Here is a 21,052-nt window from a genome sequence, read left to right on the forward strand (position 1 = left end):
CATAAGGGCCGTTTATTGTTAAAATTGAGGACAGGAGAAACTTCTCTCAAAAGGCTGTTATTGCTCGCAATTCTCTATCCTGCTGAGAAGTGTAGACTGAATTAATGAATATATACAAGCCTGAGTTAGGCAGATTTTTGATTGAAATGAGAAACAAAGGGTTATGAAGGACAAGCAGAAAATTGGGAGTTATGACCACATCAGATCAGCAATGATCGTTTTCCCTCGGGAAGCAGGCTGAAGGGTTGAATGGTCTACTCATGATTTCACTTCAAATGGCTTTGTGTTTTATTTGTATGACAGAACTCATGATGAATTACTGTATTAAAAACACATCTACATTACAGCACAGCACCTAATATATAGTGTCAAAATGTTTTACACTTCTCTATCAAAATGATCTAAATCCAAGGCTCTTTAATTTCAATGGTCAAGTAGATACTTTTTTTAAAGGCTTAAAAACCCACACCTGCTCACAAAAGTCTATTGATCCAGAAACACAGATTTGGTCCAAGTTAGATATGGATAGAGCTCGTCATTAGGTTGAGTTAATGGAGGGTGGAAGCCAGGAGGACAGCTGGTTGAACACCAGAATATTATAGAAGTAACAAAGACATGAACAATGGGTTTCAAGCTGGAACTAAGGCCAAGTAATGTTAATAAAAGGGAAAAGTGGTTGTTGTCTTGATGGAACTGATATGTGGCTTGAAGCTCACATTGGTCAAATCCATTGTAAACGTCAGACAGATGTTCTGCTTGAGTGATAAGGAACAACATGATTAAAAGCAGAAGTGGTAGAGGGATTGAGCAGCTCTGGCAGCCTCTGTGCAACAAGAAACAGAGTTAACATTTTGAGAGCAATCTGACTCTTTGATTCTGGGAGACCTGCTGAGTTTCTCCAGCAGTTACTGGGTTTTGCAGTACCATTCCCATACTTAATATAATTGAAAGTTCTATTTATAGCATAGCTCTAAAGAGCCAGTCAATTAAAGCTGAGAGTGACGTACACTGCAGTGCACCTTTCACAATCGTCCAACATCCTGAAATTTAACACTGATTAGTAATGAACGAATTGAATAACAGAGCATATCTAAGAGGTCAAATGTCTTACACCCAATTCCTTTAATCCCATGCCCAGACAACATGCACAATCTTACCTCTCCTGGATGTAATGTCACAACATGCGGTTTAGCTCCATGAAATCGAGGAAAGTGCTCCAAATCAGGGTCGACCACATTCACACTGCTAAATACACTGGACTCCTCATAAGGAATACGAGTGGGATACAGGGAGGCTGTGTCTTCTGGGGGGAAAAGATGCCATCTCTTTCTGCAAATGTATTGTTGAGAAGTTTTCTTAATTATTTCAATGAGAAAACATTTGTGTGTAAGACTTAAAAGATTTTTTTTCTTTCAGGCTTACCACCCTATCTCTCAAAGCCATGTATATTCTGCAGCTGGTTACAAACTCAACCAAAACCAGTGCCTCACTGACAATAGGATAGCCACCCAATTGTGTTCCCATTCACACTACAGGCACCTGATATCTATCTGGCACCCATCTGTAGCAGCATATTGGCAATTTAAGAGGCAGGGCAAAAGGAATGATACCTCTGAATCTTTGGGCTGCTGTTTCCAATAACAAAATTTCAGCTGCTCAAGCATTTTACCCCATATCTGTATCAAAATATTCACTTAAATGTCTTATTCTATTTCTTTAAGGAGTAAAACAAGCTTAGATAAAATAAAATTTCAGCCATATATTCTGGCTAGTGAGATGGTTGTAAATCTTTACAGTCATCTAGTCAGAGAGCTGTAGATGCTCCAGCATTCAGTAGGTTCAAGGCTGATATGTTTTTTGATCGCTGAGGAAATAGAAGGAGATGGGGAACAGGCAAGAAGTGTAGCTGAGGCAAATGATCAACTGCAATGATATTGAATGGTAGAGCAGGCTGGAGGAGCTATATGCTCTATTCCAGATCCCACTTGCGTTCTTACATTGCTAACAGTAGATGCTCAAGTATAAAAGCAAAGACTTACAGCTCAGGTATTGCTTAGAATAAATTATTGCTTCTTGGTCTGAAGCCAAAGTCTCAGCAGTTTCAATGATATTCTGGTCACCTCATACACCTTACTATCATTGAGTATGATTGACAAACTAAGAGTCAAATTACTGTAATCTTGTGCTGTGGTTCCATGCTTACCATTTTATGACTTAAGGATGCCCTAAGCACATTTCACTTAATGCAAACTAGATAAATGAAACATTCAGCAAATTAGTCTCGGCGGTAGTTAAATCCAGGTCTCAGCAGTGAGTAGACAACTTTCTAAACTAGTGCACCATCCTGTCACAGGCTGGAGGGATAATTGCTAAAAGCTGTTGATTTTCAGTAAACTGCCTTTACAGTAAAGGAATTAATATTCCAAGATCCACGAGTTCAGTAAATCAACATTTTTTTAAATGAAGGCATATTGTTGTGATCGAGGTAGCAATAGACACATGACCAACTATACAGCTAGGCAATGGCATTAACACCAGAGCATCTGGGAAGAAAATATCTTGGTGAAGAAACAGGATGATTGAAAGAGATGGCTTTATAGGTTGTCAGAGGGGTTCAAAATGCATTTTTAAGGTATACTTCGCTCCAATTATTTCAACCTCTTAAAATGAAGGCAATATGAAGCAAACAAGAATTGGAAACACACTAAATGATAAATATCTGCAGCTCAAAATATATCCAGACTTTCCCCTCTTGCCTCAGTTACTGCAGTTCAATAAACATGTGTGCTGTGGGAGTGATACTGAAACTCAGTCATAGACCTAGGACAGAACAAATCCGGTGGATTACTGCCAAAACCTCATTTGAGACTTGGCGCAAAGGATAGGTCTAGTAGATAGTGGAGATGTTCTTGTGATGCGCAGCAAAGGCTTCATTTCATTCACCACATGATTTCAAACCTTTAACAAATGATCCCTATCTGACTTCAAAGTCACCTTTCAAAGCTAGACCGGGCCAGCTCCTCCAAGCAAACAACAGAAGACCATTTTTTTTTTAGATCACAGTCCAACATTTGCCTTGTTTTTGTTTAACCAGAACTCAATTACCATCCCTTTTGAACAGAGCAAATAACAGACATGTTGCATAATAACAGCACACCAGATGTATCTTCAACATGCCTATGGATATGGCCAAAGCTTCCTCAAGAGGTACAGTCATTTACTCGTTCAAAACATTTAAAGTTGAAACAGATTCTAAATCTTGAAAAGGAGATTTTGAAGCTCTGGAAAAATTGCAAAAGTCATGCAAAAAATATGCAACTTAGTCAAATCTGCAACGGAACACAGTCTTCTCACCTAACAAAGCAAAATGTTCCCTCAACTGAGTTCGGAAAAACTTGCATCAAAATTTGTCATAAAGCTCTAAATTCTATTCCTGTAGCATCCACTTTCATGAATTTCTAACAAAGTAATTTTGATCAATGAACAATGTTCAGAAATATGTATTCCCTTGAGCATGGAAAAGCTAATGGAATATCTAAATTGAGGTATTTAAGATGATTTGCTCACAAACCAGCTTCTACAACCACAAACTAAAATGTTCATTATGGAAGTGACATACACCTAGGGCACAGTCTATCATCTCACTGGATGGGCAGATACCATCAAGATGATGAAAAGGATTTCACAGAGTAGAGAGAAATTATTTCCTCAGGTACAGGAATACAGGAGATGGGAGCATTCACTTAAAATTAGCTGCTCAGGAGTGATGTCAGGAAGCTTTTCATCACACAAGAATCTGTTGAGATCAGGGTCAATGAAAAGTTACAAAACTGATGGACTTTTGTTAATCCTTTCATTTATGTTCTGTATTTTTGACTAGAGACTAAACTAAAAAAAAACAAGAACTGTGGAAGGAATTGCTGCACTTTGTTTCACAGTTTTATTTCCCAGTTTTATTTCCCTACCCATAAATCCATTTCTTTGTGAGCCTGCATCTGTGGGCATGTAAAGACAATAGACAATAGGTGCAGGAGTAGGCCATTCTGCCCTTCGAGCCTGCACCACTATTCAATATGATCATGGCTAATAATCCTTAATCAGCATCCTGTTCCTGCCTTATCTCCATAACCCTTGATTCCACTATCCTTGAGAGCTCTATCCAACTCTTTCTTAAATGAATCCAGAGACTGGGCCTCCACTGCCCTCTGGGGCAGAGCATTCCACACAGCCACCACTCTCTGGGTGAAGAAGTTTCTCCTCATCTCTGTCCTAAATGGTCTACCCCGTGTTTTTAAGCTGTGTCCTCTGGTTCGGCACTCACCCATCAGCGGAAACATGTTTCCTGCTGCCAGAGTGTCCAATCCTTTCATAATCTTATATGTCTCAATCAGATCCCCTCTCAGTCTTATAAACTCAAGGGTATACAAGCCCAGTCGCTTCAGTCTTTCAGTGTAAGGTAATCTCGCCATTCCAGGATTGACCTTGTGAGCCTCCGCTGTACTCCCTCAATATCTAGAATGTCTTTCCTCAAATTTGGAGACCAGAACTGCACACAGTACTCCAGGTGTGGTCTCACCAGGACCCTGTACAGCTGCAGAAAAACCTCTTTGCTTCTATACTCAATCCCTCTTGTTATGAAGGCCAGCATGATTTTAGTCTTCTTCACTACCTGCTGAAATGGCATGCTTACCTTCATTGACTGGTGTACAAGAACACCCAGATCTCTCTGTACTGCCCCTTTACCTAAATTGATTCCATTTAGGTAGTAATCTGCCTTCCTGTTCTTGCCACCAAAGTTGATAACCATACATTTATCCACATTAAACTGCATCTGCCATGCACCTGACCACTCACCTAACTTGTCCAGGTCACCCTGTAATCTCCTAACATCCTCATCACATTTCACCCTTCCACCCAGCTTAGTATCATAAGCAAATTTGCTAGTGTTATTACTAATACCATCTTCTATATCATTAACATATATTGTAAAAAGCTGCAGTCCCAGTACTGATCCCTGCGGTACCCCACTGGTCACTGCCTGCCATTGCGAAATGGAGCCATTTATCACTACTCTTTGTTTCCTATCAGCCAACCAACTTCCAATCCAAGTTAGTACTTTGCCCCCATTACCATGCGCCCTAATTTTGCTCACTAACTTCTTATGTGGGACTTTATCAAAAGCTTTCTGAAAGTCCAGGTACACTACATCTACTGGATCGCCCTCGTCCATCTTCAGAGTTACATCCTCAAAAAATTCCAGATTAGTTAAGCATGATTTCCCCTTCATAAATCCAGGATAAATCCTATCCTGTTACTACTATCCAAATGTGCCGTAATTTCATCCTTTATAATAGACTCCAGCATCTTTCCCACCACTGAGATCAGACTAACTGGTCTATAATTTCCTGCTTTCTCTCTCCCACCTTTCTTAAAAAGTGGTATAACATTAGCCACCCTCCAATTCGCAGGAACTGATCCCGAATCTATCGAACTCTGGAAAATAATCACCAACGCATCCATGATTTCTTGAGCCACCTCCTTCAGTACCCTGGGATGTAGACCATCAGGCCCCGGAGACTTATCAATCTTCAGACCTAACAGTCTCTCCAACACCAATTCCTGGCAAATATAAATTCCCTCCAGTTCAGGTCCTTCAGCCACTGTTACCTCAGGGAGATTGCTTGTGTCTTCCCCAGTGAACACAGATCTGAAGTACCAATTCAATTCTTCTGCCATTTCTTTGTTCCCCGTAACATATTCCCCTGTTTCTGTCTTCAAGGGCCCAATTTTAGTCTTAACCATTTTTTTGCCTTTCACATACCTAAAAAAACTTTTACTATCCTCCTTTATATTACTGGCCAGTTTACCTTCGCACATCACTTTTTCACTGCATATTTCCTTCTTCATAATCCTCTGTTGTTCTTTAAAAGCTTCCCAGTCCTCCGTTTTCCCACTTATCTTTGTTATGTTATACTTTTTCTCTTTTAACTTTATATGTTTCTTAACTTCCCGCGTCAGCCACGGCCACCCCTGCCTCCTCCTAGGATCTTTCTTCCTTTTTGGAATGAATTGATCGTGCAACTTCTGCATTATACACAGAAATATCCACCATTGTTCCTCCACTGTCATCCCTGCTAAAGTATTGCACCATTGAACTTTGGCCAGGTCCTCCCTCATAGCTCCATAGTTCCCTTTATTCAACTGAAAAATTGTCACTTCTGACTGTACCCTCTCCCTCTCAAATTGCAGATTGAAGCTTATTGTATTATGGTCACTACTTCCCAATGGCTCCTTCACTTCGAGGTCCCTGACCAATTCTGGTTGGTTGCACAATACCAGATCCAGAATTGCCTTCTCCCTGGTCGGCTCCAGCACCAGCTGTTCTAAGAATCCATCTCTGAGGCACTCCACAAAGTCTCTTTCTTGAGGTCCAATACCATCCTGATTCTCCCAGTCCATCTGCATGTTGAAATCCCCCATAACAACTGTAGTAACATCTTTGCGACAGGCCAATTTCAGCTCCTGATTTAACTTACATCCGACATCCAGACTACTGTTTGGGGGCCTGTAGATAACTCCCAAGCATAAAGGTTTAAAAAGAAGTTTTAGTTTGAGTATTAACTATTCAAACCACGTATTGACAGTTTATTACTGTAACTTGTGGCTCAAACTTACTTATTTTATTAAATAACTTATAGAAAGTGGTAAAGATTGACAGATATGTTTAGTCAGCCATGTGGAGCAGCACCTCTCAAACTACAGCCTCTGACAAAAGGTGTTGTCTCAGAAAAACTAGCTACTGAAATAGATGTAAGCATGTGTTTTGTATTTGCCACATTTCAACAGATGGGGCAAAGCCTCTACGTTTATGTCAGTGATGATAAAGTTCCACATCACAATGTATGACCCAAAGATAAACTCTGAAGTTATTGGCTTTCCAAGACACTGCTGATCCTGCCTTCTCATTACCATAGGTCAATGGGCAAGGAGGGCCCACTGACTCAGATTTGGCAAGTTTTTGTTTCATGGATGCCCCTGCCATTCAGTATCTACTGATACATACTGTTTACCAAACAAACTGCACTAGGCATCAATAGAATAGATAGCCAGAGACTTTTCCCCAGGGCAGAAATGGCTATGAGGGGTCATAATTTTAAGGTGATTGGAGGAAGGTATAGGAGAGACGTCAGAGGTAGGTTCTTCACGCAGAGAGTGGTGGGTGTGTGGAATGCACTGCCAGCGGTGGTAGTAGAGTCAGAGACATTAGGGACATTAAAGCAACTGCTAGACAAGCACATGGACGGCAGTAAATTGAGGGGTGTGCAAGTTAAATTGATCTTAGATTAGGATAAATGCTCAGCATAACATCGTGGGCTGAAGGGCCTGTACTGTGCTGTGTACTGTTCTATGTTCTATATCCTTCACAAGCACCTCCAAGCAAAGTACTGCCAATACTGGAAATCTGAAAAGAAGGAAAGCAAACAAAGTAAAAAGAACTAGTTGGAAATCTGAAGAAGAGTTATAATCAGACTCAAAATGTTATCCCATTTCTCTCTCCACAGATGCTGGAACTACTCAGCATCTCCAGTATATTTTACTCAATGATATCTCTGCTCTGCAACTACTGCCAATGAAAAAGATGAGAACAGCAAAGTCACAGCAGTATCACATCCAAGACATGACCTAGCTTCTCTTCATCGTCCATTTCCATTCCCTTAATCATCGTCTTGAGCAAAGGAAGCAAGGTCAGGAGCCTACACAAGTGTGGTGTAAACCAAATTAGGTACACCTGGGAATTCAGTACATTGTGGAAATGGGCACGTAAAGTAAATGCAACTAATAAGATATTTTGAGTGTTAGTCAGATTATCAGATAATAAGGGCTCTCAATATTTGTGAGGATTATTAAGTTATGGCCAAATAAAATAAAGACAAGTAACCCAAAGAAAAATAAACGAAGTAAAGTTAAGGCACAGCAACATCCTGCAAAACAGCAACTTCATGTTTTCTACATTGCAGTAGGCATTACAGAAGTACCTTACTGGTTGAAAGTACTTTGGGGGCTCTTGAGAGTGCAAGTCCTTCTTTTTCTTTTTTAACAATGAATTGATCAGATGAGCCAACAAGCCAAACAGTGACAGATGGAGTTTATTTTAGATAAATGTGAGGTGCTGCATTTATTCCTGATGAAGGGCTTTTGCCCGAAACGTTGATTTTCCTGCTCCTTGGATGCTGTCTGAACTGCTGTGCTTTTCCAGCACTACTCTAATCCAGAATCTGGTTTCCAGCATCTGCAGTCATTGTTTTTAACAAAGGTAAATCAGGGCAAGACTTCACAACTTAATGGTAAGCTCCTGGGGAGTGTTGCTGAACAAAGAGACCTTGGAGTGCTGGTTCATAGTTCCTTGGAATTGGAGTCACAGACGAATAGGATAGTGAAGGCGGCTTGATATGCTTGCCTTTATTGGTCAGTGCATCGAGTATAGGAGTTGGGAGATCATGTTACAGCCATATAGAACATTGGTTAGGCCACTTTTGGAATACTGCAATTCTGGTCTCCCTGCTACAGGAAGGATGTTGTGAAGCTGGAAAGGATTCAGAAAAGATTTACAAGGATGTTGCCAAGATTGGAGGGTTTGAGCTAAAGGAGAGGCTGAACAGCCTGGGGCTATTTTCCCTGAAGTGTCGGAGGCTGAGGGATAACCTTATAGAAGTTTAGAAAGTCAGGAAGAGCATGGATGGGTAAATAGACAAGATCTTTTCACGGGGGTGAGGGAATCCAAAACTAGAGGGCATTATTTTAAAGTGAAAGCGGGAAGATATACAAAGGACCTAAGGGGCAATGTTTTCCATGGAATGAGTTGCCAGAGGAAGTGGTGGAGGCTGGCAGAATTAGAACATGTAAAAGGCATGTGGATGGGTAGATGAATCAGGAGGATTGAGAGGGATATGGGCCAAAGGTTGGCAAATGGGACTAGATTTATTTACGATATCTGGTAAAACATGTGATGCACCTCTTCATTGCTATTTGCAGGTCACGCAATGTTGTGGGGAGAATGTGGAAGAGGAAACTGTTCTCTGTCATGTTAGTCAGCAAAATACAACAAGTATGAGAAAGGGAAGCGCGAATAAAAAAATGTAATGAAGAAAAATGATCAACAAGTAAATTTAGTGGTACCTTCCTTGCACTTGTAACACCAGATTGCATCCATAGGAATCAAGGTGACAGGGAGTGTTTGCCCCTTCAGTACCAATCCAGAGTGTGCTGTCCCGTCCATCTCTCCCAGGAAACCCAAAGTCAGACCAAATTACATCCTACTAAAAAAAAGTTTATGTTAGCATACTGATAATGATTTGTCAAACCTTTGTTCTCCTCAATCTCCTCAGTGAAGCCTCTTAATTGATCTTATTCTATATTTGACCTCCATAAGGAGGAAGAGATGTCAAACTGAATGCTCTCATGGATGGATAATAAACATGCTACAGAACGATTTCATAATAGAAACCGAGAACCTTCCTAGTTTCCCTTCCAATATTTATTCTTCAACCAACAACTCCAAATAAGACTAAGGTTATCTGGTCACAATCACAATGGTCTTTGTATGAACTTGCTGTGTGCAAACTGGCTAGAATGTTTTTTTTAAAATCTGACAACAGAACTTCATTAGCACTAAAATGGTTTGTGATGTTCTGAAATTAAGAAAGAAGCTATAAAAACGCAATGGTTTCTCTTTAGGAGTCAATCAAAAACAAGTGAAACAGGACAAAACATTCACTTTCCTTCCTGTTCATTGACTCTTATTACTTCACAATGGCACGATTGATGCTAACCTGATTTAGAGCAGACTCTTGCAGCTGGATGGAGAAACGATAGGTTTATTCCATCAGTCTGGCCTGGATTCGCATTCAGTAAAAATACAGTGAACTAATCGGTGCACCACCCTGTGCTCCAAGACACAAACAATATTTGACAGGACATTTTATCACCTCCTTTATTTGCATTCTACTGTTCACTACTTCCTTTTTCTAAAGGAAGATGCATCTTCAATACTGCACGTTTCACAGCATCTCATTATCTAAATTCATTTTGTCACCTACATCATGTTTAAATTAAAAACTAGAATCTTCTGCCTGTTAACAAGCCAGTCTTGAGGGAAATTACATAAACCAATTTGTTAAGTGTAATAATGTTGATGTCATCTAGGACTGATCGCAACCTGAATGCTGCCAGCTGCATGAGATCATGTGTTGGTTACTTCTTGTTAATAATCTTACCTCGTGCCAAATGCTGCATGTTTTCAAGTGTTTTAAATCTTTTTCTTAACCCATTCCTTGCATCAAATACATGGACTGCTTCCTTCTCAACTCTTGACTCATTCGCCAAAAAGAAAGATTCTACCTCTTATTCTTAGACTATTAATAAACTGAAGTGTCAAATTTCTGCTAAGTAGGTCAGTAAATAAGAGGAAATGATTTTACAATAATTGGTAAATAAACCAGAGATGAGGCAGGATAATTTTGTTTTAAAGCACTGAATAATGGCAAATTTGGATGAACTCCTAAAATGATGATGGAAGTAGGTGCAATACTGGGCAGCATGGTGGCTCAATGGTCAGCACTGCTGCCTCACAGTGCCAGGGACTTGGGTTCAATTCTGCCCTCAGGTGACTATATGCAGAATTTGCACATTCTCCCTATCTGCATGGGTTTCCTCTGGGTGCTCCGGTCTCCCTCCATAGTCCAGTTATGTGCAGGTTAGGTGGTTTGGCCATGCTAAATTACCTATAGTGTGCAGGCTCAGTGGATGGGCTATGGGAAATACAAGTTTACAGCAATAGGGTAGAGGGAGTGTGCCTGGCTGGGATGCTGTTCAGAGGGTTGGTGTGGACTTGATGGGCCAAATGGCCTGATTCAAAATTGTAAGGATTCTATAATTCTATAATTCTATGAATATCAACTTTGAATGAGAAACTAGATACATACTGTGGAGAGAGAGAGACAAGTGTGAGCATTTCACCATGTGAAGGAAGCTCATTAACCTGAACATTAACTCTGTTTCTCTTTCTGAAAATGCTGCCAGACTAGATAAGCATTTGCGACATTTTCTGCTTTTTGCAGATTCTCAGCATCTGCAGTATTTAGCTTTGGTTGAAATGGCCAGAACACAATGGGTCAGTAGTTCTTTCCTTTCCCCTCAACTCCATCTCACCCCTTCATCCAGGCAGTTCACCATAGCTTTCTCATGGGCAACAAGGGATGAAGAGTAACTGCTGGCCCAGCCGTCAATGCCCACATCCCACAAGTGAATGGAAAAAAATTCTGAGGGGACCAAAACAGGCCAGACTTCAAAAACTATATTTATTCAAAGAACGTTCATAAAGGATGCTTTATGGACCTTCAATCGCATCTACAATCAATGGGACATGCTCTGACTATAGAATGGAATTGACAAAGGTGATAACATACTGCTTGAACATGCAAATTACTTTCATGGCCCTGCTTCAGCATCATTTTCTCCGTCTTTCATCTGTAATCTAAATCTGACAAACATCAGTTGATAACTGATTGCAATCCTTCTTGAAAAAAAACACAATCTTCTTCCTCTCACTGTTTTGAGACAATTACTCAACGTAATGGGAGCAATAATCCAGCCGGAAAGCACTTCGCCTGCAAAAATATGACCCGCAACATAAAAAACGTTCCGTCCATGTTTCCCAATACAAGTTTATAGTTGGCAATAAATTAACTATTCTAACATTAAGCAGGATGAAATTATGTTAATTTATAAATTTTAACAATCAGTAATGAAAAGCTGATTTCTTGTTCATAAGTTTGCTTTTAATTTCTGTTGGCAATTCATTCAAAGTGACACACGGGACTAAATGTACCAGGAAGACATGCATCAAAGCAATCAGAGCTTAAAACTTTGGCAAAAGGATTTATCAAAAGCTAGCACAATGTCTCTAATGAAATTCCCTGTAGCAGCTGGACATAGACCTTATTCAGGTTGCAACAGCTATGGAATAAAAATTACTAACTTCCAACTGCATTTTGGGAATTATCGTATCTGATACTGGACTGGCTTATTTTAAAAAGGAAGTTTATTGTTTTGTGGGATGCAAGTGTCATGGCAAGACCACCATATGTTGCCAAATCCTTTCTGACTTCAAAGTAATGGGCTGAAATGCAAGTGCAAAGAGCAGTTTTGAGTAAACTAAAAGCAGTACTTTAGTGGCAATATCACTGGACTAGTAATCCACAGACCCACATACGGCACTAAGACAGAGAACAACAGTTCAACTCCAACCACTGCAGCTTGTGGAATTTAAATCAAACAACATAGTAGACTCTGAACTGCCTTCTGAAATAGCCTAACAAGCCAGTCAATTCAAAGAGCAATTCAGGATGGGAAACAAATTCTGACCTTGCCAGCAAAGCCCACCAAAACATTAAAGGGGAGAAAATCTGACACCAGACCCTCGCACAATTCCAGACCACAATACTGACTCGGGTCTCTGCCCTCCAGAGTGATGGAAAGGAAAGTCAGGATGGGAAAATAAGTGTTTTACATAAGAGACAAATTGGACCATTCTGTCATGGCCAGCTCTTGGTATTGTATCTAACAGGCTGGAATTTTGACCAGAGCAGCTATGCAAAACAGGGACCTAAAATGAAGCCTAATATCAATATGGTGTCCCAGGGATAATTCAAATCTATCAGATCCACCTCATGGCCTTGCACTATAAGGCCTCCCACTGAGGTGACTATACCATTTTTTTAAAGTTAAGGAAGGTATCTGTTGGCTGCAGGGCTCCATGCATTTGCTCATATGTGTAAGTGATACAAATCACTAACATCATTGCTGATGCTCTGCTGACTGTATGATTGTAAATAGAAGAGAAAAAATGCCAATGCAAGTCGTCAAAGTCAGTGCTGCAATGCACCATCAGGCAGTGCCCTACTTTGCTATCATATCAGTAGGATCCCAAAGGGCATATTAATGCTTGGCCAGCTGCAAGGCAAATGTAAATGGCAGTAAATGGTTAAGATCAGCAACCTACATGACCTACTAAAAAGTATCCTTCATAGCAGGACATATCAGCAATTTTGGACTTTATAGGAGACAATGGCCATTTATAGCTGCAATACCTGATACCTCCCCTCGATTTTACATCGTTCACTGGCAAGCAAAAAAAAACGTTAATAGCATCACAAATTTAACATGCAATCTCCAAAACAGATGGGTTCAAAGTCATTAGGACATATGAAGGTGGAACCCCAACAAAAGCTGGAGGGCAAGTAGTTGGAAGTACCATTCCTCAGGTGGATACTGAGGCAGACGTCAAGTCTGCTTGTGCCAAGGGTTCCTGGTGGATGTTAACGACCCAACAGTATTTCAAGAATGAACAGGGAGTTCTCATTTTCTGGGCAGTATTCACCACATCATTCCCGCAATACCAGAAACAAATCGTGCTGTTGGTCCTAAAATCTTAAGAGGAAAATCTATCACTGCACAACAAGAGTAATTAAAAACAATATAATCTGATAAGGTACCATCTTTAAATACAAATCTTGTAAAAGGAAGTGTTAGAGAAAAGAAGTTTCCTACAGCATGGTGGCTCAGTGGTTAGCACTGCTTGCCTCACAGTGCCAGGGACCTGGGTTCGATTCCAGCCTCGGGCAACTGTCTCTGTGGAGTTTGCACGTCCTCCTCGTGTCTGCATGGGTTCCTCCAGGTGCTTCGGTTTCCAGGTTTGAATCCAGGCTTCTGCCTGGATTCAGACTTTTGCTTCTGAAGAAATTGGATCAACAAGGGGCATTTTCCTTGGAGCAGAGGAGACGGAGGAGGAAATGTGATTGAGAATGTATAAAATTGAGAGACAGACAGGAAGGAATTATTCTCCTTGGTGGTGGCATCAATCACCTGGGGCATCAATTTAAAGTAAGAGGCACAAGGTTTAGATGGAATGTGAGGAAAAATCTTTTCCCCAGAAGGTGGTAGGAATCTCAAACTCTCTGCCTGTAAAGGTGTTAGAAACAGAAACTCTCAAAAGTCCAAAAGCATTCAGACATGCATTTGTAACGCCAAGGCATACAGCAGTATGGGCCAGGTGCTTGAAAACAGGATGAGAATGGTTAGGTGGTTGCTTTTGACCAGCACAGATTTGGTGGGCCGAAGAGTCTTTTTTCTGTGCTGTATACCACTATGAATCTATACATGCTAACATACAAATTAGTAAGTCATTCCTCAAGATCACAGTTCATCAGTTTGCTCTACGTTCTATCTAGTTCTGCCTCATAAACTGTGAATTATGCCTATACTGCCTTCTGAGGAAGAGTTCCAAGGCCACATAGTCCTTTGAAAAGAAAAATTCACCTCATTTCTGTACTAAAAGGGTGATCTCCAAGTTTAGAAAGTACTCTCTCATTCTGAACTCGCAGAAAGGAAATATCCTATCCACATCTTCCTTGCCAACATTGTTCAGGATTTTATACACTTGAATCAAGTCACCTCTGATCCTTTCGAATTCCAGAAAAAACAAGCTCAATCTTACACCTTTCTACATAAGACAACCAACTCAATCCAAGTATCTATCTGTTAAACCACCTCTGAACCACTTTCATTGCAATGCAATTATATTTTTCCTCAAATAAGGAGACTAAAACTGTACTTAGCATTTGGCCTCGTCAAGCATATCTGAAGAACATCCTCGCCTTTAGGTTCAACTTCTCTTGCAATAAAGGACTGCATTCCATCAATCTTCTTATGACTGTAAATTTGGAGAGGGGAGTGTGCAGCGGGACTTGGGTATCCTTGTGCACTAGTCACTTAAGGTGGTAAAGGCGGCAAATGATATGTTGGCCTTTATTGCAAGAGGTTCAGAGTACAGGAGCAGAGAAGAGTTATTGCAGTTATACAGGTGAGGCCACACCTCAAAAATTGTGCACAGCTTTGATCTCCTTTTCTGAGGAAGGATGCTCTTGCTCAAGGGAGTGCACATAGAACATAACAGCACAGTACAGGCCCTTTGGCCCTTGATATTGTGCCAACCTGTCATACCAATCTGAAGCCCATCTAACCTACACTATTCCATGTACGTCCATATGCTTGTCCAATGATGACTTAAGTGTACTTAAAGTTGACAAGTCTACTACCATTGCAGGCAAAGCATTCCATACCCTTACTACTCGCTGAGTAAAGAAACTACCTCTGACATCTGTCCTATATCTATCACCCCTCAATTTAAAGCTATGCCCCTTCGTGCTCACCGTCACCATATTTGGAAAAAGGCTCTCCCTGTCCACCCTATCTAACCCTCTGATTATCTTATGTCTCTATTAAGTCACCTCTCAACCTTCTTCTCTCTGACAAAAACAGCCTCAAGTCCCTCAGCCTTTCCTCGTAAGACCTTCCCTCCATACCGGGCAACATCCTAGTAAATCTCCTCTGCACCCTTTCCAAAGCTTCCACATCCTCCTTATAATGCACCAGAGTTTTGTACAGCTGTAGCATAATCTCATGGTTCCGGAACTCGATCCCTCTATTAATAAAAGCTAAAACACTGTGCGCCTTCTTAACAACCCTGTCAACCTGGGTGGCAACTTTCAAGGATCTGTGTACCTGGACACCGAGATCTCTCTGCTCATCTACACTACCAAGAATCTTACCATTAGCCCAGTACTTTGCATTCTGGTTACTCCGATCAAAGTGAATTAACTCACACTTGTCCACATTAAACTCCACTTGCCATCTCTCAGCCCAGCTCTGCAGCTTATCTATGTCTCTCTGTAACCTACAACATCCTTTGTCACTATCCACAACTCCACCGACCTTAGTATCATCTGCGAATTTACTAACCCACCGTTCTACGCCCTTATCCAGGTGGATTATAAAAATGATGAACAGCAGTGGACCCAACACCGATCCTGCGGTACACCACTGGTAACTGGACTCCAGGGTGAATATTTCCCATCAACCACCACCCTCTGTCTTCTTTCAGCAAACCAATGACTGATCCAAACTGCTATATCTCCCACAATCCCATTCCTGCACATATTGTACAATAGACTATTTTGAGGAACCTTATCGAATGCCTTGCTGAAATCCATATATATTATATCAACCGGTTTACTCTCATCTACCTGGTTGGTCACCTTCTCAAACAACTCAATAAGGTTTGTGAGGCACGATCTACCCTTCACAAAACCGTGCTGACTATCCCTAATCAAATTATTATTTTCTAGATGATTATAAATCCTATCTCTTATAACCTTTTCCAAAACTTTTACCAACAACTGAAGTAAGGCTCACTGGTCTATAATTACCTGGGTTGTCTCTACTCCTCTTCTTGAACAGGGGAACCACATTTGCTATCCTCCAGTCTTCTGGCACTATTCCAGTAGACAATGACTATTTAAAGATCAATGCCAAAGGCTCGGCAATCTCCTCCCTGGCTTCCCAGAGGATCCTAGGATAAATCCCATCCGGCCCAGGAGACTTATCTATTTTCACACTGCAGGATTTCTAATACCTCTTCCTTGTGAACCTCAATCACACCTAGTCTACTAGCCTGTATCTCAGTATTCCCCTTGACAACATTGTCGTTTTCTAGAGTGAATACTGTTGAAAATACCCTATCTCCTCGGACTCCACACATAACTTCCCACTACTATCCTCAATTGGCCTTAAATCTTACTCTCGTCATTCTTTTATTCCTTAAATACCTATGGAAAGCCTTAGGGTTTACCCTGATCCTATCTGCCATCAACTTCTCATGTCTCCTCCTGGCTCTTCTGAGCTCTCTCTTTAGGTCTTTCTTGGCTACCTTGTAACCCCCAAGCGCCCTGAGCCTTCACATCTCACCCTAACATAAGCCGCCTTCTTCCTCTTGACCAGAGATTCCACTTCCTTCGTAAACCACGGCTCCTGCACTTTACAGCTTCCTCCTTGCCTGACAGGTACATACTTATCTAGGACACGCAGGAGCTTTTCCTTGAATAAGCTCCACATTTCTAATGTGCCCACCCCCTGCAGTTTCCTTCTCCATCCTATGCTTCCTAAATCTTGCCTAATCGTATCATAATTGCCTTTCCCCCAGCTGTAAACACTTATCCCTTTCTATCACTAAAGTAAGCATAACAGAATTGTGATCGCTATCACCAAAGTGCTCACCTATTTCCAAGTCTAACACCTGGCCGGGCTCATTACCAAATCTAGTGTGGCTTCGCCCCTTGTAGGCCTATCTACATACTGTGTCAGGAAGCCCCTCTGCACACACTAGACAAAAACGGACCCATCTATAGAACTCGTACTGTAGTGTTCCCTGTCAATATTTGGATAGTTGAAGTCCTCCATGAAAACTACCTTGTCTCTCACACTCCTATCGAGAATCATCTTTGCTATCCTTTCCTCTACATCTCTGGAACTATTCAGAGGTTTATAGAAAACTCCCAACAGGGTGACCTCTCCTCTCCTCTCCCGTTTCTAACCTCAGCCCATACTACCTCAGTTGACGAGTCCCCAAACATCCTTTCTGCAACTGTAATACTGTCCTTGACCAACAATGCCACACCTCTCCCTCTTTTACTATCTTCTCTGTTCTTACTGAAACATCTAAATCCTGGAACCTGCAACAGCCATTCCTGTCCCTGCTCTATCCATGTCTCTGAAATGGCCACAACATCGAAGTCCTAGGTACCAACCCATGCTGCAAGTTCACCCACCTTATTCCGGATGCTCCTGCTGTTGAAGTAGACACACTTCAAACAGACTTCTTGCTTGCCGGTGCCATCTTGCATCCCTGAAACTTGATTTCGGATCTCCCCACTCTCAATCTTTTCTATACTTGAACTACAATTTTGGTTCCCATCTCCCTGCTGGATTAGTTTAAACCCACCCCAATAGCCTTAGCGAATTTCCCCCCACAGGATATTGGTACCCCTCTGGTTCAGAAGAAGACCATCCTGCTTGTAGAGGTCCCATCTACCCCAGAAAGAGCCCCAATTATCCAAGAATCCAAAACCCTCCCTCCTGCACCATCCCTGTAGCCACGTGTTCAACTCCTTTCTCTCTCCCTATTCCTTGCCTCAATAGCACGTGGCACGGGCAACAAACCAGAGACAACAACTCTGTTTGTCCTAGCTCTAAACTTCCATCCTAGCTCCCTGAATTTCTGCCTTAAACCCCCATCTCTCTTCCTACCTATGCCATTAGTGCCTATGTGGACCATGACTTGGGGCTGCTCCCCCTCCCCCTTAAGGATCCCAAAAACATGATCAGAGACATCACGAACCCTGGCACCTGGGAGGCAACACCAACCTTGAGTCTCTCTTGTCCCCACAGAACCTCCTATCTGTCCCTCTAACTATGGAGTCCCCAATGACTACTGCTCTGCTCCTCTTACCCCTTCCCTTCAGAGCAGCAGGGACAGACTTTGTGCCAGAGCCCTATGCCCCACACTCCACTGTTTTCCTCTGATAAGTTATCCCCCCCCCAACAGTATCCAAAATGGTATACTTATTGCTATGGGGAATGGCCACAGGGGATCCCTGCACTGCCTGCTGGTTCCCTTTCTGTCCCCTGACCGTAACCCATCTACCTTTCTCTTGTACCTTAGAAGTGACTACCCCCTGTAATTCCTCTAAATAATCCCCTCGGTCTCCCGAATGATCCGAAGTTCATCCAGCTCCAGCTCCAGTTCCAGTTCCCTAATGCGGTTTTCGAGGAGCAACAAATGTTTACCAGGCTCATTGGGGATAGTGGGGCTGATGTATGAGGAGAGTTTAGCTAAGTTAGAACTGTTTTCACAGGAGTTTAGACGAGGTAGGGGGCATCTCATAAAGACTTATACAATTCTAACAGGACTAGACAGAATAGATGCAGGGAGGATCTTCTCAATGGTGGGTGTGTCCAGAAGCAGGGTCACACTCTGATGATTCAGGGTGGACCATTTAGGATGGAGATGAGGAGACATTTCTTCACCCAAAGAGTGGTGAGTCTGTGGAATTCATTACCATAGGATGTAGTTGATGCTAAAATATTAAATGTACTCAAGAGGCGGCTAGATATAGCACTTGGGGTGAACTGGATCAAAAGTTATGGGGGGAAAGCAGGATTAGGCTACTGAGTTGAACAAATCAGCCATGATTGTGATGAATGGCTGGGCCGGCTCAAATGGCCTCCTCCTGCTCCTATCTTCTATGTTTCTTAATTATCTGCAATCTAAAATGTTGTGACTTAGTACTAGAACACTGAGATACAAAGGCATCTCGGAACTCCATGGTCATTCGCCATTTAAGTAGCATTCAGCTCTTCATTCTTTCTGCCAAATTCAGCAACTTGTTTTCCAACATTATACTCCACTTTCCAGGTTTTTAACCCACTCATCCTATCGAAATCTGCCTGCAGCTTCTTCACAATATGCTTTCCTACCAATCTTTGTGTCATTGGCAAATACTTTGCCTCTGCTCAGCACACTGTCATTTATACAGAGTCTTACAGTGTAGAAACAGGCCCTTCACCCCACTTGCCCATGTCAACCGAGTTCCTAAAATGAAGTAGTCCCATTTGCCTACTTTTGACCTACAACTCTCTAAACTATTCCTATCCATGTATCTGTCCAGATATCTTTTAAATATTGTATTTGTACCCACCTCTACCACTTCTTCTGGCAGCTTGTTCTATATACACACCACCTTCTGTGTGAAAAAGTTGCCTCTCAGGCTACTTTTAAATCTTCCTCCTCTTACCTTCAACCTATGCCCTCTAGATTCCAACTCCCCTACCCTGGGGAAAAGACCTTCGCTACATAAACAGTAAAACAAATGACCTTATGTGCCTTAGCACCAATTAGAAAAGACCCATTTCTACATGCTGCGTTTCATGACAACCAACCAACTATACTAATACCATACCCACTACTACTTGGCACAATAACTTTCATGTGGCACCTTATGAAATACCTTCTGGAAATCCAAGTACAGTTCATTTACAGGCTTCCCTTTATCCGCAGTGTATGTAATGTCTTCAAAAAAACTCTAATAAAAAGATTAAACCATACAAATTCTTCTAGATTACCTTAAGTCTAATTGCCCAGTCATGACCCTCAATAATACCTTACCCATTTCAGCTAACTGTTCTTTAGATTCCTGATTTCTGTTCCCACCAACTTCCGATGGAACCATTTCCAGAATCTAATAAATTTTGGCAAATATACACCAAAGCATCCACTATTTCATTTACCACCGCCTTTAAGCCATTTGGATGAAGTCCATCTGGACCGGAGGAGTTATCAATCTGTAGCTCTATCATCAGTACCATTCCCCTAGTGATTGTAATTTGACCAAGGGCCTTCCAGCTCCTGATTGCTGCAATATTTATTGTATCCTATATAACAGAGAGAAGCAAAATATTTGCTCATTTCCTCCAGCATTTTGCTATTAACTTCGAATTCTCCCTCTCTTTCTCGGACCCTCGAAGACCAATATACCTTTTTTTTTAAAAACACTCACCATCCATTCTTAGATCTTCTGTTAGCTTTCTCTCATACTCTAATCCCTTTCTCCTGACAAATCTTGTAATCATCTGTCATTCTTTGTATTAGATTAGATTAGGTTACTTACAGCGTGGAAACAGGCCCTTCAGCCCAACAAGTCCACACCGACCCACCGAAGCGCAACCCACCCAGACCCATTCCCCTACATTTACCCCTGCACCTAACACTACAGGCAATTTAGCATGGCCAATTCACCTAACCTGCACATTTTTGGACTGTGGGAGGAAACCGGAGAGCACCCGGAGGAAACCCACACAGACACGGGGAGAATGTGCAAACTCCACACAGTCAGTTGCCTGAGGCGGGAATTGAACCCGGGCCTCTGGCGCCGAGAGGCAGAAGTGCTAACCACTGTGCCACCGTGCCACCCATATTCTGTCTAACCATCTGACTTGCCATTTTTACTACAATTATATCTTTTTTCCTCAAGTTTGAGGCTTTCTTTAATTTAGATGATGTGTTCTCCCTTAAAAATTCTCTATATAATAGGAATAAACT

The 21,052-nt window shown here is 41.6% G+C and overlaps 1 protein-coding gene across 2 annotated transcripts in view; it reads right to left on the reverse strand.

Moving 5' to 3' along the window:
* Nucleotides 1-21,052, reverse strand: part of hspbap1 (hspb associated protein 1) — a 116,590-nt gene that overhangs the window by 55,597 nt on the left and 39,941 nt on the right. For both annotated transcript variants that reach the window (XM_072579912.1, XM_072579914.1), the window contains exons 4-5: nucleotides 9,178-9,314; nucleotides 1,158-1,329 (exon numbers count right to left, since the gene is read on the reverse strand). In XM_072579912.1, coding sequence (XP_072436013.1) covers nucleotides 1,158-1,329; nucleotides 9,178-9,314 — 309 coding nt within the window. The remainder of the gene's footprint in view (nucleotides 1-1,157; nucleotides 1,330-9,177; nucleotides 9,315-21,052) is intronic.

This window comes from Chiloscyllium punctatum, chromosome 10 (assembly GCF_047496795.1).
Source record: "Chiloscyllium punctatum isolate Juve2018m chromosome 10, sChiPun1.3, whole genome shotgun sequence".
Classification (NCBI taxonomy): domain Eukaryota; kingdom Metazoa; phylum Chordata; class Chondrichthyes; order Orectolobiformes; family Hemiscylliidae; genus Chiloscyllium; species Chiloscyllium punctatum.